Below are 24,341 nucleotides of genomic sequence, written 5' to 3' on the forward strand. Positions count from 1 at the left end.
ATAATTCTGAAAACTCCATCTATTGGAATACTATGAAATCACTTAAAGTTCTTCCCTACAAATACATGTATTTATTGGTGACACATTGGTTTACAATATTGTTGCGTTAAAGTTTTCAAAATGTTGCTTATAAAATAACCTGCTTTTTAAAAAATGTCCATATGTACATACATACATACATACAAATGTGTGTGTTCTATTTAGAAAATCATGACCCAGCCAGGTGTGGTGGTGATACACACCTGTAATCCCAGCAACTCAGGAACCCGAGGCAGAAGGATCACAAGTTCAAGGCCAGTCTCAGCAACTTAGCAAGGCCCTAAGCAACTCAGCAAGAGCCTGTCTCAAAACAAAAAACAAAAAAGGGCTGGGGATGTGGCTCAGGAGTTGAGCACCCTTGGATTCAATCCCTGGTACCAAAATAAATAAATAATAAAGGAAGAGAAAGGGAAATGATGACCCAAAGAACTATGACTATGCTAACAAAAGCAATTTTAAAACATCTTTCTTGCTTTACTCATGGTTTTCATATATGTGAATGCAAATACATCATGCCTGGTAATACATTTAATTCCCTTATTTTCTCTCCCATGCACATGCCACCTAACTGCTTCTGAACCTCTCTGGAAATTCTCCCCCAAAGTCCTGCAACCCACACCACTTCTGTCTGAAGTATCACACCCCCACTCCCTATTCTCCATCACAAAGCCCAGAGAATCTATGTGGCAAAGGGTGGCCCTCCCTTGGAAGAAGAGAGGCTGACAGGGGCCAAGCCATGGCTCTCTGTTGTGGCCTGGGTAGGAGCTACAAGTTGGGGCAGGGGGCAGGGAGTGGCATTGTACAGTACTCCGAACCTTCATCCTACGTCATAGGCATCAGAAGCATCTGGAGGGACATGCAGGAAGGTCAAAATATTAACAGCAGTTATTTCTGGAGGTTGGATTAGAGTGGATTTTAATTTTCTTCATTTTGCTTATCTATGTTTTCTAATTTTTTTTCATATACAGACATTCCCTTGATTAATTTTTAAAAATTTTTATTGAAGTATATCTTGATTAATTTATAAACGAGCTTTAAAAAAATAATCCCCTGGCACTTTTCAAGAACATGAGGTTGGAGAAGCAAGTATGGTACCTTCCAAGGTAAAGAGATTTAAAAATGTATTCTCTCTCCTATGTATGGCCCCAGACATTACACCCAAGCCAACCATCAGCCAACACTGAGGGTTTTGCTCTTGTCTCCCCAAGAAAAAGGCATATTCAGAAATGTGCAAGTGGGAAAAAAGGGCTCAGAACAAGTTATGTCTATAGGCACGGTTTTCCTTATCTGAAAATGGGCTCATCTGCTGTACGACCCCGAGTGAGGGGACACCCATGGAAACCCCTCCCCCACCCACATGTGGGCTGGCACATCACAGGTCCTCAAATAGATGTGAGCACCTGCTACATGAATTTCTTTCACTGTACAGCCAATGACTGGCTTTAGCTCTGGCCAGGCCCTGGACATCAGGTCTATAAATACAACAATTAACAATACACTGGCCCAACCATAAAGGAGCCCCCAGTCTATGCAAAGAGGCAAATAACAACAATTATAGGCAACATTTAATAAATGCTATGTGCCAGATCTGCGTCTGTATTTGGCACATAGCATTTATTCATATTTATATATTCATGATTTTCATCCTTACAGTCATCTCTGAGGTAGACTATCTCAATAATTATTATCTTCTATCCCCCTGGTCACAGAAGTCTGTCTGTCCTTCATCCAGAGCCCACAATGTGGTACAGTAATGGATCTGCTTTGATTTGTACAGTGGGTAAGAGCTTAGGCGCTGGAATCAAACTTTTTGCCGGCTCTGTCAACAATGGGCAACATATTTGATCTTTCAATGCCTCAGTTTCCTCATCTGAAAGGTGGGAATGATCGTGCTTGTTAATATTACCTCATAGGTTATTATAAGGATGGAAAGAACCAAACTCTTAGAATAGTATCTAGTTATATAAGCTATTAAGAAAGGCCATCTGGTATTATTATTGTTGTATTTATCTCCTCCTTTAGGGAGCTCCCTGAGAGCTGGGTCATGATATTCTTACTTACAGTATTTACTACCCCAACTCAGGACTTAGCATAGAGCTGAAACCACCACTTGTCTATTAAGTAAAAGAGAAAACATATACCCCTCGTGTGTTGCAGGCAGGGAGGGTGAAGGGGGTTTCCCTTCACAAGTAGACATCAGGGGGTTTTTTTGTGTTTTTTTTTTAAAGAATGTCAATTGGAGTAGTGTAGCACCTTCCAGAGCAGACAGAGCCCACAAGGTGGCAAATATCAGATCATAGTTCAGCCTTCCCATGACACAGATGAGGAGTCTGAGGCTTAGGTCTGTTCATGCTTAGGATCATGCAGCTCATTAGCATTCAAGAAATGTGTTAGAGAAGGTGAACTTTCTATCTTAACCTCAAACTCAAGCCCTGGGAAATTGGACAGAATTTTTAATTTCAGGTCAAGTTTAGCACCTCACTTTTTGCTGAGGCTGGCTTTGAACTAGTGATCCTCTTGTCTCAGCCTCCTGAGTCGCTGGATTACAGGCATGCGCCACCACGCCCAGCTGTGGTAGTTCATTTGCCTAACATGTGTGAGGCCCTGGGTTCAATTCTCAGTACTAAAAAAAAAAAAAAAAAAAAAAAAAAGACAAAAACAAAACCGAAACACCAAAAACCTAAAGCAACTTTCTTGGCTGCATCATCTTTAATGCCCAGTCTTGTAGCTTCTCAGTGCCCCTCATAGATCTGGCTCCTGCTATGGCACGCACTGCAAAGCAGAGGACGGTGTTGCCTGACCACGCCCTTCTCTCTGGCTTTTTGCATTCTGAGGTTTGTGCAGGATCACTCTGGTGGACCCATAGGCATCCCAGCTAACAGAGGCAGGGAAATCTCAGAACAAAGGGCAGACACTTAGAGACCAGCATCCATCAGCAGGCCAGCAGAAGTTGCCAGTCCACAGAGCATGCTCTGGGAGTCGACGAAGTCCCAGCTCTCTGCCCACCTAGGCCCTGCAGCTGTTTCCTGAATGAAAGGACCCATGGGGGAAGGCAGGAGAACGTTCTAGATCACTGGATCTCAAACTGGAGCAGACATCAGAATCCCCTGGAGTGCTTATTAAAACCCACATTGCGGAGCCCCACCTCAGAGTTTCTGATTTATCCAGCACCCCACCTTGAGACCAGCAATCTCAAAGTAGCGTTTTGTTATTCTCTGATAACTAGCATCGGGCATCCAGAAATTCCCTAACCAATTGGCTAGACGCAGGACCATTTAAAGAGTTTGTCTAAAAGTGCCATCCCTTGGGGTGTTGATGACAGGATGCTCCAGATTCTCATACCCAAAGGTGTAAAAGATTTTAGACGATAGGACTAATTTCATCAATGAAAGCCATTTCTAATGGTTATGCTAATTAGCCAAGTCTGCGGCACTTGGGTCTCTGGTACCTTGACAGCTGGAGGGTGGCCCTTCTCACATAATGCGTGCTGACAGCCCCTCTCATGTGAATTCCTGGGTAAGGCACCTAGGATATGAATTAAATTAGCACTGATTCAAATATTGCCAATCCGAGTGAATATTTTAGAATAAATCTTACAGGCCACCTTCATGGGAGAGAGCTTCACCGAGGAATTAATGAGCTTTGTTTGGTCCCACAGACTGAACCTGAAATCATAGAGGAAACCAACGTTGACAGAGTTCACGAGCCCCGGGGCTACGCCCGGTCGAGGCAGGTGAAAGGCCACTCGGAGACCTCCACGCTGAGCTCCCAGCCCTCCATCGACGAAGTCAGGCAACAGATGCACATGCTCCTGGAGGAGGCCTTCAGCCTGGCGTCCGCGGGCCACGCAGGCCAGAGCCGACACCAGGAGGCCTATGGCTCTGCCCAGCACCTGCCCTACTCGGAGGTGGTGACCAGTGCACCGGGGACCATGACGCGGCCCAGGGCCGGGGTGCAGTGGGTGCCCACCTACCGCCCAGAAATGTACCAGTACAGTCTGCCCCGGCCGGTAAGTCCAACGTTCCCCTGCCTGTCTTCATCTGTGGGTTCCAAGGACTTCTAGTGATAAGCCACCTTGGGATTTAGAAACAAAGATTTTTCTCCATCCCCATTGTATTCTTCACCCATGGTCCAAAGCCAAGCCTTTTATTCCTGTTGAGAATCCCTTATGTCCAACCATAACACATTTAAGAATGGATCTTCTTTTCTACTGTCCCTCCTGGGAAGGCCTGACCTCATTCTTCACTCGCTGGGATCTTCCTACACTTTCAACTGTGAAACCCAATTTAAATGTCAGAAGGCATCACAGAGCCGCATGTGAAGGGGTTGTGCAGGCTGGTAGCCCAAAGTCTGGGCTTCAGCCAAGTGGCTTGACTTTGAATCCCAGCTTTACCACCTGCTGGCCTCCGGACTTGGGCAAGATACTTACATTCTCTAGCAGTGGGAAAAAAAACGAATATGAAACTTAACCTACTTCCTAGAGTTCTCACGAAAGTTAAATGAGTTGATATTTGTGAGGTACCAGAAGAATGCCCACTTCACAGTAACCCTGCAGAAGTATTATTCATAATTATTTCATTTAGTAGTAATCGCTCCCATGATTTAGGATAACAATCTGAATTAGTTTGAATTTCATTTATCACCATACCTATATCTTTATAAAGACCTGTAGTTGGATAAGCCGTAGATCATGCTAAGACAATGCTTTGTGCATATATAGATTCCATGCCTCATCCTGGGAGTTGCTCCTAAATAGAGCTTAGTAAATTGTTATTGTGATGTGTACGTGTGCCATTGCTTTACTGATCTCAGTGTTCCTTGTGTGTTAGTTACTCATTGTGTCCTAACAACAAGCCTCTGAGACAGATACTAGTTTTATGCCTGTTTTACAGGTGAGGAATCTAAGGATACACGGTTTGTTCAAGGCACAGAGCCAGGAATGGGTGGAGCTGGGACACAGGGCCCAGCAGTGTGGCACCAGAACTCATGTTCTTAACTGGCATGTTACATCACCTCTCCATCCACATTATTTATTTCATTTGTAGTAGTCTACTTAAGGCACCTGTGGGTTTGTGCCGACCTCAACATCTGCATTTCTCTGGCACTTAATAAATTGCTGTCCTCATAAGCCTGCACCCTAGGGTGAGTTTCCTTACTGCTCTCGTTTGCTCCATGTTCCCCCTTTAAGGCCACTGAGATGTCTCCCCTGGATGCTGCTCTTTGTCCCTCAGTCTCTCTTTGCTGGCATTTTGAGTCCTGTCTCCTGCTTGGCACCCTTCTCTGTCACCTGACTATCTTCCCCCACCCTCTCCCCAGTGTGTTAACGGGAGAGCCCTAAGTTTGTTTTAAATTGGACCCCTTGGGAGAGGTGGCAGTGCTTGGAGTCATGATCAACACAAGGCTTTGTCCTTAGGTTGGCAGGTTGAGCATTTCTGTCTTGTCCCTTCACTCCAGGGGGATCACATCCCAGGAGTTTGATCTGGGCTGATTAAGTTCTCAGCTGCTTCATTCTTAAAAATGTTAACTTACCAACCTGCAGCAAGTGGCAGAAAATGGGGTGGCCCAGGCCTCTCAGGCTCGCTGGTCTACATGAGGTAAACACCAGCTTGGGGAAAATAAGACATGATCAGAAGGAGAACTCGTTGTCCTTATAGTCATCTTCCTAGTTCATGATATGCAAATCCAGGGTATAAATAATAAAGGAAATAAGGTAAACACAGGCTTCTTTTTTACATCATTCTTTGAGATATGGGTAGAATATAGAGAAATTTTCTTAATATAATTAATATATATAATTGTATATAAATATGATTATAATATAATATACAAATATGATTTTTATTTTGATTGTGGTAAAGTATATGTAATATAACATTATTTTAACAACTTTTAGTACAGTCAGTAGTGCTAAGTACATTCACATTGTTGGGCCACCAATCTCCAGAACTCAATTCATCTTGTAAAACGCATACTCTGTATTCATTAAAAAATAACTCCCCTAACCTCCTTTCCCACAGTTCTGGCAACCACCATTCTACTTGTTACTATGAATGCAACTACTCTAAATATTTCCTATAAGTAGAATCATTTAGTATTTGTCATTTTTATGACTGGTATGTTTCACTTAGCATAATGTCCTAAGGTTTCATCCTTATAAGCATACACCAGAATTTCCTCCTTTTCAAGCCTTAATAATGTTCTACTGTATGTATATACTACATTTTGTTTATCCATTCATCTGCCAATGAGCACTTGGGTTGCTTTTGCTTCTACCTTTTGGCCATTGTAACTAGTGCTGCTATGAACCTAGTGCAGGTATCTTATGTCCTTGCTACATGTTCTTTTGGGTATATACTCAGGAGTAGAATTTCTGGGTCATATGGAAACTGTTCTCAATTTTTTGAGGGACTGCCATATTGTTTTCCATGGTGGCTATACCATTAAATTTCTACCAAGAGTGCACAAGAATTCCAATTGCTGTACATCCTCACCAATAGTTGTTATTTGCTGGTCTTTTTATAGTTGTCCTTCTGATGAGCTTGAGGTGGTGTCTAGCTATAGTTTTGATTTGCATTTCCCTAATGGCTAATGATGTTGAGCATCTCTGTTGGCCATTTGTGCCTCTTCTTTATGTAATTTTTAGGATAAAATAGACCTTGGAGCAATGCCCAGATCTCAGGAACACAAGTTTAAGTCTGCCATCAGGGAACTTTGGTGGGTACATTCAAGAAGCACTGCATTCCAGCATCTCTGAGGCCACCACTGGCCACATTCCCATCATTCTGAATCTATGCACCCCTTTTTTTTTTCTCAGAAAGACTTAGAAAAATTCTCACTAGGCTTTACAAATCTGTCATCTCAAAGTACTTTTCATGACAGTCATATTCAGTTTCCAAGATTATGGTATTCTACTAATTGCACATTAAGTTGGTACCTGCCTTTTTGCAGGGAGAGGGAATTTCCTCAGTAAGGTTTAGAAAACACTCTGATTTTTTTATACCATGTTTATATGTACCTCTTAGGTGGCTGTACTCTGAAAAGCTTACCTATATCCATTCTATGTTGATTATCACCAACTTCAATCTCATTGATTCATCCTTCCTGGTCTCCTCAGCTCAAAGTAGGATGATGCTTACCAACTGACTGATCTTAATGACTGCAGCTCAAAGCCTCAGACTCTTCTGAAGATGAAATGCTAATTCCTATAAAATGCTTAGCATGGTTTTCTTGCCTCATGAGCACTCAATATTTTTCTTAGGTGGTACTATTCAGAGGGCCTGGTATTGTGACCAGCACATCAAATTTTTCAACAAATGCTAGCCTTATTATCAAATTATTCCTTCCCTTTCCTTGGGCCCACTATGTATATACGTTTCCCACATTTCCTAACATTTCTGAGAACACAGCTCCTCCTTTTACTCTGTTCAATTCTTTCGTGCCCTTGGTGCCCCAACTCAGAGTCCCAGAGAAGCTTTGCTTCTATATGAAGATACTTCTCAAGAATAACTGGGCTCCTCTGGATGGATGCCAAATTCTGGGAATCCAGAATGAATGAGAGCTGGGTGTCAGAGAGAAAAGCTTGGACAAGCAGGACAAGTCTTCCAACCAGTGACAAGTGAGAAAACCCCATACCCCATCACCATTACACCTCGACTTAATAAAACCATCCCAAAAATGTATAGAGGGACATATGAACAATCAGATGCTTCTGCTTGCTATAATAGGGGATTAAAAGTTATGCCACGAAGGGCAAAAACATTAGCATTATATATTTTCAAAATTAAGCTACCTCAAATGGAAAAGGACTGAGACATAGCACCGCAGAGAGATGAACTGTTAAACGCAAACAACATTGAAGGTGGTTAGGATTTCCTTCTTTGCCAACAACCCATGAAGTCTCCGTGTCCATGAAAGCAGAAAATACCTAACGATACACAGTAAAAGTGATTCTCGATCCAAGTTCTCAAGGAGCCTCCTTGTGCTATGATAATGTGGAAATCAATAGAAAAAGTAGCAATTTAGAATGATAACTATGATTACTTTTCAACTTCCAAAAAGGAAGCGCTTTGAGCTCTGCCAGGGGATAATTGGAAGCTGGTGGTTTCGATGCACTGGGGCAGCCGGATGGCGTTTATATCATGGAAAGAGTTGCTGCTGGCCGCTTAGGATGTCTGTAATGCAGTTCAGGAGACTTTGATCATCTTTTACCGCTTAGTATTGGTAAAGAAATTGGACTCAATGACCAGTCCAATCCCGCTAACAGCCATGATGGCTCTGTGCGAAGTGGAATGAGAACATCCCACCATAACCTTCCTGGGATTCCAAAAAAGGCATCAGAGGAAAACACCCTCCCAACTAGACTCTTTACAGGTGGAATTAACAGTAAAAATAACCACCACCACCACCACAGCAACAGTTGCCATCTGCTGAGCTCCCACTGTTTAGTGTGAAGTGCTGGATGGACGTTATCTCTTCTAATCCAACAACCATCCTTTGAGGTCAATGTTATTATCCCCAAGTACCCAGTGAGGAAATTGAGGCTTAGAGAAGTCAAGAAATGTGCCCAAGTTCACATAGCTATCCCTTAATACCCACGGGGCTTTATTTCAGGATTCCCAAGGATACCAAAATAATTGGACACTCAAGTCCATACTATAAAATAACATAGTCTTTGCATGTCTAACCTACACTCATTGTTGTATAAACTTGAAATCATCTGTAGATAACTTAAGAGTACTTAATACTTAATGTAAACGCTAATATAAATGCTGTATAAATAGTTATTGTATTATTTAGGAAATAATGACAAGGGGAAAAGTCCACATGTACTCAGTACCAATGCAATTCCCCCCCCCCAAATATCTTCCATCTGCAGCTGATTGACTCCTAAGACGTGGGAACCCTGAATACAGGGGGCCAACTGTAGAGCTATAGATGGCAGAACTGGGGTGAGAAGCTAGAGTGGTCTAATGTGGAAGCCCACACCCTTTTCATCCCCTATCAGAGTGAGTTATAGGGATGCTTCTAGGCTCTCATTGGAGCTGAATCTCCAAACTATTGGAGTATCATCCTATAAGGAAGCTGACCCCCTGTTTAAGGGAACTCTTTTCCATCCCTGCCATTGGATGAGTAAGGGAGACATTTCCATGAAGAGATTTTTTTTTCTCCTGTCCAAAACAAAATAGTAAGCCCCCAAAACCTTTGTGAATGATGAAACATGTAGGCATATCAGGTGTGTATTTGCATCTGCCCCAACATCTGGGCTCTCCCTCTCCCCTCCCCACCTCCCCCTGTCTCCCTTTCTCCCCCACCCTTCCTCCTCCTCTTCTTCCTCGTTCCCCTGAGAGACCTACCTTTCCTTTCCTCTCCCCTCTCTGGCACCTTGCTTATGTTTTTCCAAATAAGATTCAAATCTGTCCTGAACACCCATCTGGCCAGTATTGGTGGGAAATTGGGGTAGGGGAGTCCACACCAGTCACTGCTAACAGACAGGTTCCTCTGTCCTAACTGCCTCCCTGGGCATGGGCACTTTGCCTTTGGACTGCCCTAAGAGTTCATCCCTGAATATCTGGCAAAGGCATACTCTACTAAACTTAGACACACCACTCAAGTGAATAACACCCACAGTTTACATAGAAATGGGAAGAGGGAGTGGGGAGAAAGTGGAAATCTAGAGAACACTTAGCCTGTAAACTCAGGTGTGCAAGAAAAGCCACTTTGTCCCTCTGCAGTCCTCTCAGCCAGGCTCAGGCTCTTCCTCTCTGTTCTCCAAGGACCTACATGTGCAAAGCATGGGGGTGGGGTGGAAGGAGGCTGTAGTGCCTGGTCCCAGTTTTCCTCATCTAACCCCTCTGGTTGGCATCCCTGGAAAAATCCTTGTGCTGTTAGTCCCAGCAGAGGACAGCTGGACCCTCATCCTCCTGATCCTGAATTCTTGCCAGACTCCTCTGTTGCTTTGCTTGCCTGCTAGCCCTGGGTCTCCTCTCTCCCCCTCCCCTCCCCACCTCCCCCTGTCTCCCTTTCTCCCCCACCCTTCCTCCTCCTCTTCTTCCTCGTTCCCCTGAGAGACCCACCTTTCCTTTCCCTCTCCCCTCTCTGTCACCATGCATGGCACTGCCTCAGGCCCTCTCACCAGGCTTCTGAACAGCCTGCTCTTCTATCCTGCACCCTGTGTATGGAGGGATCAGGGACAATCCTGTGCTGTTTCGGATTCATGGGCTTTCTAGAGGTGGGCACCGGTCCTTGTTGGCACATTCCCTAAATCTCTCCTCTACCTCTTTCTTGGGGTGTGAGGCAGGACACAGCCACTTTTCCAGACCCTTAGCTCTGTGTCCCACCCCCCAACTCTCCTCTTCTTCCTATCTGGAGGGTGTTTCCCAAACACAGGGGCAGAATAGTCCAAATGTCCCTCACTTCTTCCAGATCTCTTTTTATGGCATCCATCTTAAACCCTGAGTGGTTTAGGACTTAAGTTCTTGAGAGTCAAAATCCTAGGTTCTCTCCGTTTAGCAGGTTTGACTTGTGAGCTCCGGTGAGAATTGACCCTTGGCCAACTTCATTTTGCTATGATCTTCCCTCCCTGGGGCAGAAAGGTGGGATATCCCAGTTGCTTGGAACAGAGAAAGGCTCCTAGAATTGAAGAACCATGGAAGAAAAAATGAAATCTTAATTTTATCAGAATAATTTTCTGTCTCAGAAAGAAGGGGATAGCTTGTATTGAGTACCTAGTGTGTGCTAAATATGGCATTAAGATATAAATCCAATAAACAACCAATAAAATTAAATAAATAAATAAAGGCATTGTGTCCAACTACAACTAAAAAATAAATATATTTTTTAAAAAAAGATATAAATCCATTCTTTTAAACAACTTTGAAATCCAGATACGATGCTATTACTTCGGCTAATAAGAAAGCAGGCACAGGGGGTGGGGCTGGGGCTCAGCGGTAGAGCACTTGTCTCGCATGTGTGAGGCTCCGGGTTTGATCCTCAGCACCAAAATAAAATAAAAAGGTATTATGTCCACCTACAACTAAAAAAGTCTATTTTTAAAAAGAAAGAAAACGGGTACAGGAAGTTAAGTTGCTTGAAACCGAGTAGCTGGAAAGGACCAAAGTCAAGATTCAGTCTCAGATGTGTCTGATACCAAAACCCACGGCCTTTGCCTCACTGAACCCTGAGCTCAGACTTTCAAGACAGCCCCCTTAACTGGCAGCATGATTTTGAACAGGTCAGTTGACCTCTCTGAGCTTTCGTATCCCCATCTGTTAAGGTAAGAGGTCTCAGTGTCTCCTGTTCTCTTCCCAACTTGGACCTTCTTTGATCCCTGAGGCCTCAGAAACCTCAGATAATGCTCCATCAGTAGCTCTTGGGTCGCTGTCAAGGTAAGCACTGGGTTGGTTTGTTTTCTCCACCCTGGAGTTAAGACTTTAATTACCAAGTCCCTGCTTTCAATTAAATAAGAACTGTTTTTCTAGAAGATTCTACCCCTGTACCAGGATATGGAGTTACTTATAGCTGGATTTGAACAAGGTGGATGTTATTCTGCCTGGAGCAGCACACTTGAGATCAGCACACTGCTGTGAAGCCCAGTGTAGCCATTGGCTATGGAAAGACTGGAGCTTCCACTCCAACCTGGGGCTAACTTGCTGGCATCAAACAAGGGCTTCTACTATAGTTTGAATCTGGCCCATGTGTTAATAGTTTGGTGCCCATACATGGTGCTATTGGGAGGTGGTGGTACCTTTAAGAGGTGGGGCCTAATGGGAGGTCTTCAAGTTGCTGGAGGTATGACCTTGAAGGGTATGGGGGGATCCCAGTCTTCTTCTCTTTCAATTCCTGTCATGAGGTGAGCATTTATTCTGTCATGATGTGCTACCATAGGCCTAAAGCACCAGGGCTGATTATAGACTGAAATCCCCAAAACTGTGAGCCAAAATAACCTTTTCTTTTTATAAGTTGATTATCTCAGGTATTTGTTATAGTAACAGAAAGCTGACTAATACTGCTTCTCATGAAAGTGGGTTGGCTTTGGCCTGTGGGTCTACTTTCATCCACCAAAAGCCAAAAATCCCTTAGCTTGTTCCTTCAATGGCAAGCTGCCCTTCAGCCTCACCCCTGAAGTGCGTCCCTTGAAGTTTCTGTCTACAGACCCCTCCTCCTGGGTGGATGCACATTCACAAGGAGGACACAGTGGGTCTTGCCTGGGCTCCCGCTCCATTGAGATCACTAGAGAACATGGTTCTGATCCACTCCTGTCACCCTCTACTCCAGCATAGTCAGGCCTGGGACTTTGAACAGACTGCTCACCTTCCTTCCTTCGATTGCTGGATTCTAGTCACACCCAGACACCTACATCCTTGAAGACCCATTTCCAAAGACTGCCTTCCAACCTGAGTCTGGTCTTTATCCTGGTCAGAGGCAAGGATCCCAAAAGATGGTGTCCTTGAGCAGCCACTGTCATGGAACAGAGAATTTGGAACCTGGCAATCATTTTGAGTAATGGCTTCCAGTGGGGTCCTAGTCCCAAAGCAGCCAATAGAAGCTAGATTCCAAGTACCTGAGGAAGGGAGCCTGAGTGTAGAGGAGAGCGGACTTGAACTACAGGAAGCCTGTACATGGGAGTGGGGGGGGTGGGGGTAGGAAGACCCAATAAAGAGGATTCCCCAGGCTGTGAGCATGTGGCATGGGCTGCATCTCTGGTTTTTATGTTCCCAACCCCCCACCAGGCTGCTCCAAGGGTCCAAGGATACAGCCTCAAGGTGACATTCTGGTGTCCTGCTTTCCTCCTGCAAAAATCTCCCTTGGAGAGCACTCCCTTGGTGCTAGTCAGAGGTTCAGAACTTTTAATCTGCTATAGGACAGACAGGCAGAGGAAGCTTTTTCTTGGCTGGGAAATCATGTTGATTGCAGAATAAACCTTCCAAGAACCAGGGATAAAAATAGGTTGTCTGCCTCCCCTGCTGAGCACCGCAGCAAGGCCAGAAGAGAGGAGAGGGGATGGGAGCCCCTTTCTCTATTTCGGGAAAGGAACACCTCACTTGTCAGTTTATTGATAATTACGGAACGTAGAACTTGAAGGGCATCCAGAAGAATGCTTTTGAAACTGTCTGTGTGACTTTAGGGTTCAGGGACGCCCCCAGGGAGCACAATGAAAATAAGTGAAGGGTCAGATTCACCAGGGAACTTCCTCCCAACAGCAGCCAGAAAAGCTCTGCTTTCATTCTGTATCAGGGTCTTTCAGGATGGTTTTGCGACTGAAGATATGTTTGGAAGACCATGAGCGAGGCCAATACCTATTTCATAAGGAAAACAAAACGAAACAACAGAGAGACAAGGTGTAGAGAGAAGGAGTGACCTTTTCTTAGAAAGTGAATGGCTAAATCAAGATGAGAGCCTGGATCTTCTTATTCGTGGTTCACTCAGCAGCATTCAGAAAACAGTAACTTAGCACCACCAGGTGCGAGGCGCTTTGGTAATGAAGGGGTACCCTGAGGAGATGGACACGTCTGTCTAGTGGAGAGGCAAGATACAGTTCCCCAGATAACAGCCTTTGCATACATAGCTAACTGATTCTCAAAAAAAAAGGGGGGAAATGCAGCTCAGTAACATAGTTCTCCATATTGATTCAGTCAGTGCTTCCAGATCTGGGCAGATGTTTTCTTTTGTTCTTCTACTGAAAAGTTGGTATTGCTGATACACTTCAAGGTCGACAATGATTTTCTCTGAGCACTTTTGCCTTTCATGTCTTCTGAGAGCAAATGAGAAGGTATCTGTCAGCTTTGTTGCCATCTCTTTGTGGGTGGGATGCCTTTTCTCTCTGTCTACTGTTAAGATTTTCTCTTGGCCTTTGGTATTCTACCACTTCACTACAATGTAGTCAGATGTATGTTCTGTTTGAATTTGCTTATGCTGCTTGAGATATAATTGTGCTTCCTGAAAGTGTTAACTTACTTATTTAATCAATTCTGGAAAATTCTGAGCCATGGCTTTTTCAAATATTGCCTGTCCTTCAGTCTCCCACTTTTGTCCTTCAGGACTTTAACTCTTTGCATCTTAGATCTGTTCATTCTATCCTCTGTATCTTTTATATTTTCTATCTCTGTCTCTTTGTGCTTAATTTTTAGTAATTTCCACAATCCTATTTTCAGATTTGTTAATTCTCTCTTCAGCCATGTTAATCTATTATTTAATTCCCCTACATTGAATATTTTATCTCAATAATCACTTCTGAAAGGTTTGGAGGTGTTTTTGTTTTTGCTTTTTGTACTGGGGATTGAACCCAGGGGCCTTAACCACCAAGCCACACCCCCAGCCCTTTTTTATATTTTATTTAGAGATAGGGTCTTGCCGAGTTTCTTGAGAGCTGACTAAGTTGCTGAGGCTGGCTTTGAACTTGCAATCCTCCTGCCTCAGCCTCCTGAGCTGCTGGGATTACAGCTAAAAATTGTTTTTCATGTATGCTGGGTCTTTCCTGATAGCATCTCTCTGATCAATTGTTTGTTTAAAACATATCTTACATTTTTATTTCTTGTTTTGTATCTGGAAACTTCAGGCCCTGTACATCTGGGTATTTTTTTCCCTACAGTCTTTCATTTTTCTCTCCTGGTTTGTTTTATGGTCTTGGATTATGACCTCCTCTTTGCTTCATCTTAATCTGTACTAATCCTGAGAACCTACTTTGAGACACTTCAAAAAGGACTTACGATCGCTTCTACTTGCCAAAGTACCAAGACTGGACCTTAGTGTCCCCAGTTGAGCTGCCTTGACCTTCCCCTGTTCCAAGGCTTCATCTCTTAATCGATTATCAGAGTGGCATTTATCGTCTGGGTAATCTCACCTTTTATATTTGCTTTCTACTTTCTATCTCCACCTCTGGTTTCAGCTCCTGGTTTTGTTTTAGTTTGCTGAGGTGTTTGGGGAAGGAGGTAGACAGAGGAGGTATTGTTGAAGACTTTCCTCACAGCTTGCAGTTTTCACAGTGCATTTAAAAGTACACATTGCCCAGAGCCTCATTGCTTCTGCCTGGCGTGGCCCTTCCAGGTGGGTAGACTGCCATAATGCTGGAGGGGGAAAGACCTCATTCAGCTTAAAGAATCCTGCTGTGGATTCCCAGTGCTGCAGCTTTTGATGCTGATGCTTTCAGGTTTCAAGTCCTGTCATCCTGTTCTTTGAGAGCTGTGGTAGGCAAGATGCCTGAAGAAAGACATGGATGAGAAGCACTACTTAAGCTTTGTCTTCCCAGAGAGCTTTTCTATATTTTTCTCTTGCTAAAGGAAGCGGCGGCCTGACTCTTTCTGATTCTGTCCATCTCTACCTATCTTTCTTTTATCCCCTCAAATTTGGATGAAAGTCATTACTTTGGTAAGAGTTTCAATCCCTTATCCTTGAATAGCACTTTATAGATTGCAAAATCCTTGCACAAATGCTCACTTGCCTGTCTTCTTAGTTGCCCTCTGGGTAGAGCATCAATGTCTCCACTTCCGAAGAAGATACAGGAGTCCAGAGAAGTTCACCTGATTTGCCTAGAGATGGATCTAATAAAATCTAGTTATCAGAACCTCCACACACCCCTCCTGACCCCAAAACCATTGCTTTTCCTTTGCTAAACCTGCCTTTCATAAGAAAGTCAATCACATTCATTCATCCAGTACTTACTGCCTGCTGTATACCAGGCACTGTTCCAGGCACAAGGATGTTGCTGACAACGAAGCCCTTGCCCTTACAGCCTTTAGGTTACAGTCGAGCCAGTGTCAGGTAATAAATAACCAAGCAACATTACAATACCAAAAAGCGGCCTTTGCCAAAATGAAAGGCCTTCTCCAGGGGCAGAACTGAGAGATGAGCATCCCCAGGAGAAGGAACAGCAGGGAGCAAAGCCCAAGGCAGGAAGGAGCTTGGCTATGTTCTAGGAACACTGAAGGGCTCTTAAAGACAGTGGCCCGAGCAAGGAGAGGGTGGTGAGAGATGAGGCAGGAGAGGTAGGGGAAGGCGTTCAGGAGGAAGGAATGTCAGGCCCTTGGAGCCTCACTTCCTCCTTACATAGGAGGACCCTGCGTGCCGACTGACGCTGGGTTTTAACAGATCTCGCTCCGTTTGTGTCTCTTTCACAGGCCTACAGGTTTTCCCAGCTTCCTGAGATGGTCATGGGCTCTCCCCCTCCACCTGTACCTCCCCGGACTGGCCCGGTGGCTGTTGCTTCTCTCAGGCGGTAACACGCTCCTTTCTTTGCTTTGTTTGGAATATTTGGGAAGGTGTGGTCTGTGGACAGCAGCACCAGGAAATGTCTTTCCTGTTCTGCGCTTTCAAGGCACCCACCTGTTCAGACACCTGTGTATCTGTGGCACCCCAAGTGGGGCCCGGGGAGGGTCGGTGGACCAACTCTCAGGACTTCCTAAATATCCTGAATAGAAATCCTTGCTAATCTACAGTCAAACACACACACACACACACACACACACACACACACACACACACACACACAAAGGTCAACTGCCCCATACCTTGAAAGCCCAGTCCCTGATCTTGAACATCTAAAAATGACTCCAACATGGCTGCCACAGTGGCTGCTACAAGTCTGAATGCCTCCTGCAGCCACATTGGACACTCAGCAGCTGCTCTGCTATTTAAGTGTGGTGTCCAGGGAGGAGTGCCTCTGGTCACCCACCCCCAACTCCTGATGTCTAAGAGGAAGGAGCTGAAAACATAGGAACTCGGATCATATGAGGCATGTGTTAAACCTTTTCTCTGCTCTATAATGATTTAAGAAACACTCATTTTTAATAAATATGGACAAGAAATATAAAAGCCATGAGTAGGAAAGGTTGGGATAATCCTGCTGTCCAGAGTTCTGCCCTGGGGGGTACCCATGGGCCACATCCCTGGCCTTCCCTCCCCAGCCTCCCCGCCAACACACTAGTAACACTCATCTAAGGACCACAGGCCTAGATTCTGAAAATACTGAAGAAAACAGGAGTGGCACCCAAAAAAGATCCTGACTCAGTTCCAGTGGTTTAGAATGTGGAGCTGTATAGATGCCACCCCTGGGTGCCAATGGAGACCAGGATGGGCTGGGGAGCAGCTGAGCAGGGTTCCAGTCCCTGATCTACCAGGAATATGCTGTGTATCCCCAGGCAAGTTGCCTTGCCTCTCTGGCCCCTGTAATGGCCTACATGATTTCAAAAGCTCTGGAATTCCCAGAAGGGGGTCTCAGAAGAGTGTATGGAATAGAACCCAGTAATTTTCCTAGGATGGGGCTTTGGAAATAGTAGCAGAAGTCTGGAACAGCATGTGGGAGCCCAGGAGAGGGAGGGAGGCCGGAGGGAGGTCTGAGCCACCACCACCCACCCTGCTGGATATCAGATCATTGCAACCCCCACATCTAACCCTCCTGGGGAACAGGAGGGGGCTTCTCTGTTATCCCCAGAGCTCTGGGTTGGAGGGCCTTGACGTCACCATCTGTGCCATGGCCAACGTCTGTTTCTTCGTCCTTCTTTCCGCCACCGTCTCCTCCATCACCCTTTTGCACCATTTGCCATCCTTGCCAAACGTCAGGCGGCCAGAAACCCAGAGAATTAGATCAGGAAGAACATTCGAGGCGGAGTTGTCCACCCCTTTCATTTTACAAAGAGGAAACAGGCTTAGAGAAGAGGCGAACCAAGACCTGCCTCCTGTCTTCTCCCTGCAGTGGCTCTTCTCTGCTCTTACTGTGACAGCCACTCCTCTGTCTGCACGGGTGGCCCTGTGGGCTGACAGCCTGCCACCGGCTGTAGCCACCTCTCCCTCCTTCCCATTTAACTGTAGAGGAGCCCAAAGTCCCTTCAGTGACAGGTTGCTGATGAGGAAAGTCGCCTTGGGGATGCACCTTCTGTAGCTGGAGGGACGTCTGTATCCCCCCACCGGGCTGCCACTCTTATTTGCCTACTGAAATAAGATGTGTTAAGTGGACCTGATTCTCTGGTTGTCTGTGGGACCAAAAAATAGAGGGGAGGTTCTTTTATTCATAATGTTCACAAAGTGCTGTTTCCTTGCTCCTGAGAGCAGCCTGAACTTCCCAGTGTCTTGGGCTTCCCACTTCCTGCCATAGTAGCAAATGTGGCCCTGCAGTCACCAACCTGGTCACCTGTGCTAGTGTCGGTGAGGGGAAGCCCCCTCATTCTAGATGGAGCCTTCTCATTGGCTGCCAATGATGTCATCACCTCCTAAGTTGACCAACCCCAGCTAACACCCAGTGCTATATGCTATACATTTCCTTTTGCATTTTGTTTTCTTGATTCAACATTGTTTGCAAGATTTCTCCAGACTGCTACCTACATACTAACTAGCTTATTCAAATTGCTTTGCTTCTTTTCCGGAAATTAAATGTTCTCCTGCCCAGAGGCACAAGAGCCACCATTAGACAAGAACTGACCTTGAACATGTAAAAGGTACTCCAGCTCTGGTCACCCTACGGCTCCTACAAGTCTGAGCTTCTCCTACAAATCTAGTCCCCAGGACTCCGCCCCCGTGGGGCTTGGAGGTCATAGCCTCCTACCAAAGGTATTAGGGATGCTGCCCCCTGCCCCCTGAGGTCTGGGGACCATGCTAACAGAGCCCCTCTGCCCTACCCAGGTCCACCTCAGACATCGGCAGCAAGACCCGAATGGCTGAGTCCGCAGGTCCTGAGCCAGCCCAGCTGCAGGACAGCGCCTCGTTTGCACAGGTGTCCAGAGGCCCCGTGTCCGTGACACAGTTGGATCAGTCTGCTTTAAATTACTCAGGTGAGCAGGAGGAGGAAAGCTCAGGGCCCTGGTCCCTACTGCAGAGCCCCTCCCCATCCTGGCCCCCAAATCTACTCCGACTTCCACCTGCCCCCCTCGGGAACCAGAGCTTCCACATTTCTGACTTCACAATCCTGACTAGAAGAGCTACTGATTTTATCTCTTAAAAGATCTGAAACTGTACAAAACACCAAGTTTTGAAATCAGGGTATATGTTGACATTTTTCCAGTTCTGTGAGGGATTTCGTTTAAAGCATTACAGCTGGGCTCAGTGGTGCACACCTGTGATCCCTGTTACCTGGGGACGCTGAGGCAGGAGACTCACAAGTTGGAGGCCAGTCTCAGGAACTTAACAAAATCCTGCCACGAAAACTAAAAAGGGCTGTGGATGCAGCTCAGTAATAGAACACACCTAGGTCCAATCCCCAGTATTGAAGGAAGGAAGAAAGGAAAAAAGTAAATTTGATTTATGCTTACAGCTATCCACCCCCTTCTTAATTCCCTTTCCCCAAGATATTCGCAGACCGTAAGTAGTGGGTTTTAATCTTTTGCCAAATACATGTCTATATAACAGTATATATTCATGTCATGCATTTTAATTTTACATAAGTGATATGCTATACATTTCCTTTTGCATTTTGTTTTCTTGATTCAACATTGTTTGCAAGATTTCTCCAGACTGCTACCTACATACTAACTAGCTTATTCATTTAAACTGCCATATGATGTTCTGTGTATGATACGCCACAATCCGGCCTTTCCCTCTTGGTGGACATTAAGTGTTGTTTCCAGTTTTTCACTATGACAAGCAAAGTCCAAATGGAACATCAAGGTTTGTACATGACGTAGTTAGTGTTTTAATTCATTCAAACCATACCTTTTAGATTAAAACTGCAAACACCCATTTGACAACATTTAGTAAAGCCTTCATGGCGTTCAGGAATTCCACCGGTGAAGTCCATTCCTTTCAATTCTTTTTCTTGGACTTTTAAAAACATGCATTCTCCCAGCCTCTGGGGAGGCTGAGGCAGGAGGATCCTGAGTTCAAAGCCATCCTCAGCAACTTAGCAAGACTCTGTCTCTAAATAAAATATTTTTTAAAAGGGTTGGGGGAATGTGGCTCAGCGGTTAAGCACCCCTGGGTTCAATTCCTCATACCAAACAAACAGATAACAACAACAACATAAATCCCAAACATGCATCCTCCTGGGAGGAAATCACCCAGACACTGGGGTGTCATTTCCTCTTGCCAGCAGGTCAGGGTGTTGGGATGGGGATGAGGGAGTTGTAAGGGCTCAGGGGGGGAGTTTGGCCGTTAAAGCTTAGAGAGCCTGTCAGTTACAGGAGAGGTTGCCCTCCCCTACTGCAGGTGACCGGGGTTGTCTTACTGGAGGAGGTTTCCTGCTTTCCCTGAACCCCATCTCCAGAACGTTTTCCTCTCATTCTCTAGCTAGGGCCCATGCCAGAGTCCCCCCTGGCTCCCCAGCTTCCTCCAGTCTGAGCAGAGGCAGGCCCCATGGCTGCCAGCTGGGCCTACCACTCCCTCTTCAGGGGATGGGATGGTGGGAAAAGTCCAGAGCCCAGCAAAAGTCTGTCCTTCCCCCAGGAGAGTGCAGACCCCACACCTGGCAAAAGGGCACAGCTGGATTTAGCCCCTATTTGGCCTCTAGGCCAGGTTCCCTGAGCATGGCACCCCCCCCCCCGTTGCTCTGCACAGTGTCTCTAAATAAAATATTAAAAAGGAGCTGGGTTCTACAAAGAAGGAAGGAAGGCCTGGTTCCCTCTCCTCTGCCCTGTTACTACATTCCCTGGAGCCTCGGCCATCACAGCTGGGGATCACTGTAGCTTAGACAGAGCTGCACCAGCGTCACAGCCCAGAACAAGTGCCACTCAATCAGATCTGATCTAACAAGACCTCAAGCCCAGCTGACAGCCAGGCGTCCTGTGAAACTGGCCTTATTGGAGGCTCTGGGCGGCACTGGATCCCAGAATCCAGCCTCTCCTGATCTGCTCTTCCCCCACCTCTTCCACGCCAGGTAACACGGTGCCGGCAGTGTTCGCCATCCCAGCTGCCAACAGACCTGGCTTCACTGGCTACTTCATCCCCACACCTCCCTCGTCCTACAGGAGCCCAGCCTGGATGTCCTACGCGGGAGAGAATGAGCTCCCAAGCCAGTGGGCCGATTCGGTGAGACCCTTGCTGATACCCTCATAAAATTTCACCAGCTGGGCACACTTTCAGGAGATGCTGGAGTAAAAGCCTGAGCCCCAGAGCTGGGTTATCACAGCACCCCCCCACACTAACCAGATGGCCAAGCCAGTCACTTAACAGACACAGTGAGGTAAGACAGGGTGCCCTTTGGCAGAGGAACTTGAGACCTGTTTCCACCACAGATTCTACCTCCTAGCAAAAGACCCTAATCAAGTGAATTTTTATAATAATAGCTACCATGGGTTGAGTATTTTCTATGTGCCAGACACCATGTTAGATGTCATATGTATAGAATCTTATTTAATCGTCACAAAAATCCTATCAGGTAGGTATTATTGGTCCCATGATCACTCCCATTTGGCAGATGAGGAAACTGAGGCCCAGTCAGGTGGTGTGACTTGTCTAATACCTACACAGTGAGTAAGGTGCCGACGTTAGAATTTATACCTGCACCTGTATGACTCCAAAGTATTCATTAAACCTGTTTCTTTTAGCTGTCAGAATTGATAAAATTTTAGATCCAAGGCCAGCAAATGAAGCATTAGAAACCCAAGACTGAAATTACCTTGTATATACATCCTAAGACTTCCTGCCTGACTTCCAGCCAAGGACTGGCTTGTCCTGATCCTTTGGTTTCTTCCTTCTTTACAATTAGGAGTATATGGCACAGTCTGTACCTACCTGGTATTCAAGCCCAAACCTGCCTTCTGGGTTACCTGCAAGGGGGCTTCTATGAGGGGGGAAAAAAGCCTAGTGGTGGCCTTTGGAGTGGGTCATCTAGTCCCTGGGTGACACTGCTTACTGTGGATGAGAAAGGCAGGCTGAGCCTGGTGGTTCCCTGGTGCTCTAGGTCATTTTAGGTTGGTCTCAGCATTTGGAGTTAATCCTTGAGTTAGGAAACACCCTGACACCAGGGTCTGGCTCACCTTCTCCCTAGAGTCCAGACTCTCCTCCTACAGCTCCAACTCAGCTAATCATTAGTGTCTATCCTCCCTACAGTAGTATGACATTTAAATGACAGCACCTACATGCATTCGCTTTCCTGTTGATCAAAGCTAACTTCTTTGATTTCCAAAACATTGAAAACTGTATGCCATCTTGCATATTTCTGAAATGAATCCTATTCTTTCCCCTTCTTTAAAAGAGGATGTGACATAATTTCGTTTGTCTTCTGTGAACCATTCAGCATCGTTTGGCCTCACTACACCAAGAGAACATTTGTAGGATGAGCTCCAATGGTTGGTAGGATTATTGCCCCTAAGTCAAGTATCTCCAAACTACTCCAGTTTGGGGGGGGTTATTGCCGTGGCTCAGTATGGTTCTTCTTTGCCTGATCTTGCTCCCAGCTGGCACTTTATATTGGTGTCAATGTCCCCACTTCCAGTAATACAGATTCTTGAATGTGTTTTTCCTAATGTGCTGTTCTCTGCAAATGAAGCATGTCTGAGCTCATTATAATTATTGGAGTAAATTATAAAAGTTGGAGTAAATAAGCTCCAAGAGAGGATCTAGAGGGAGTTCCTGCTGCTACGTCTGTGAATCTTACTGTGGAATTTTATAGCATCTATTTTGGTTGTTAGGGGGTTTGCCCCCCCACCCCCGTTCTTTTTTCATTCTCTGCTTTTCTGACATCACTGGCTATAATTTGTTTGGTTCAGAGCTTATTTGACTCCATAAAATCGTCTTAAAAGTCTACAAGATAATGTAATACCTTCAGAAAGTAGGTACACACATCTCTAAGTTATACAAACCGGCAGTAAGCCCACAGCTTTGACAGCTCACTGGCCGTGTGCAGTGTTAACACTGGGTGCTCTGAGAGAATTGGTAAAAGGAAGTATTTTCCAAATCCTTGACCTTGCTCTCAAGACACTTTCAAATGAGAACTTAGCTAGGCTTGTAGCTATGTTCAGATGCTTAGAGTTCCTTAGAGTTCCTTAGATGTTCCTTAGAGTTGAAGGAAATGGAGCCCAGTAAATGGAAGCCTGACCTTCCTGACAGAATGACTGGATCGTTCTGGGCTCATCCCCCTCAGTGTGAAAGAGAATGAATTTCCTACCAGTTGCTTCTAATGGAGAGAAGATGATGCTGCAGCCTAAATGGTCTTTCTTGGAGCCCAGTTACCACCTGCAAAGCAGGGAGGTGTGCCCGGAGCTTGGAGCAAGCTGGGCAGGACAGGATTGAGAGCACCTGAGAAATCATGCAGGAACTCTCAGAGGGGCCAGTTGTCAGCTTAAGAAAGATAGTCCCTTGGGGGAGGGTTGATCACACCCTCCACACCAGTGCGAGAAGGAAAAGCAGCCCAAAAGCACCAGCCTGTATATTCTATCATCTTCCCTGCTTCTGGATATTACTAAGGCCACCCCAGTAGACTCAGGTGTCCCTAGCTTGTCCCAGCCACCAGGTCTTGATGCCACAGAGAAAGGGGTCTCAAGAGTCGGACATTGACTCTTTTCACACCAGCATGTGCAGTTAGCTGAATTTAAAATGAGGACGAGGGGATGTGGCTGCTTCCTTCTCCACCATTTGACACCTGCTCGTCATCCTTCAGTGATTAAGCCCAGGCTCCAGGGGACCCGCTGCTGTGTGATGTGCAAATTATGACCACTAGGGTGCAGCAGTAAGCACGCGAGGCCACGTCCTGCCTTCACAAAGTTGATGACCTGTGACAGGCAATGGCATCAGGAGGGATGACTGTCACAGTAGAGAAACTGCAGGAAACACCTAACAGGGGCATGGGCTAATGTCAGCCTGGTAAAGGTCCCCAAGAGCAAGGAAATTTGAGCTGAGATCTGAAATGTGCTTCCCATGCCCTGGCCTTGGTTCCTGGTCACCTGTGCATTCCCAGCTCTTGTGGCCCAAGGACTCTGACAGTCCAACTCTGGTTTTCCTTTACGAGGTAGAGAAACCTACAAGTGCTACATAAAGAGACCTGCCACTGCCACCTATTGACTCTTCTGTATTTCTTTGTTAGGTCTTGCGGGGGAAGTGAAAGCCCCAAACGCAAACTTAGGATATTGATCCAATGACTTCTTACCCTGCTTGCATCCTGGACCACTGGGTAGCCTCAGAACGCATCACCCCCAGCGGATCCTCCCCAGAGTGTCCTTCCCAAAGCACAGACTCCCCCTCTGCCTGATACCCAGCAGTGGTTCCCACACCAGGGTCAGCTGTGCATCTTAGAAGCTGGCGTTCTTGGTAGGGGTCATCAGAACTTCCAGCAGGGAAGAGAGGGCGCTGCTTTCCCACCATACATTCCCTCATCCAAAATTTCTGATTCATCGCTCAACCCTATTGCTATGGTCTGAAAGTCTGTGTCCTCTTCTCCGAATTGG

The 24,341-nt window shown here is 45.7% G+C and overlaps 1 protein-coding gene across 3 annotated transcripts in view; it reads left to right on the forward strand.

The window, feature by feature from the left end:
* KIAA1549L (KIAA1549 like) overlaps positions 1–24,341 on the forward strand; it is a 262,887-nt gene that overhangs the window by 236,813 nt on the left and 1,733 nt on the right. For all 3 annotated transcript variants that reach the window (XM_081279968.1, XM_081279969.1, XM_081279970.1), the window contains exons 17-20: positions 3,698–4,048; positions 16,152–16,249; positions 18,649–18,797; positions 20,834–20,985. In XM_081279968.1, the coding sequence (XP_081136094.1) occupies positions 3,698–4,048; positions 16,152–16,249; positions 18,649–18,797; positions 20,834–20,985 (750 nt within the window). The remainder of the gene's footprint in view (positions 1–3,697; positions 4,049–16,151; positions 16,250–18,648; positions 18,798–20,833; positions 20,986–24,341) is intronic.

Source organism: Spermophilus citellus, assembly GCF_964194105.1.
Source record: "Spermophilus citellus genome assembly, chromosome: 2".
NCBI classification, from domain to species: domain Eukaryota; kingdom Metazoa; phylum Chordata; class Mammalia; order Rodentia; family Sciuridae; genus Spermophilus; species Spermophilus citellus.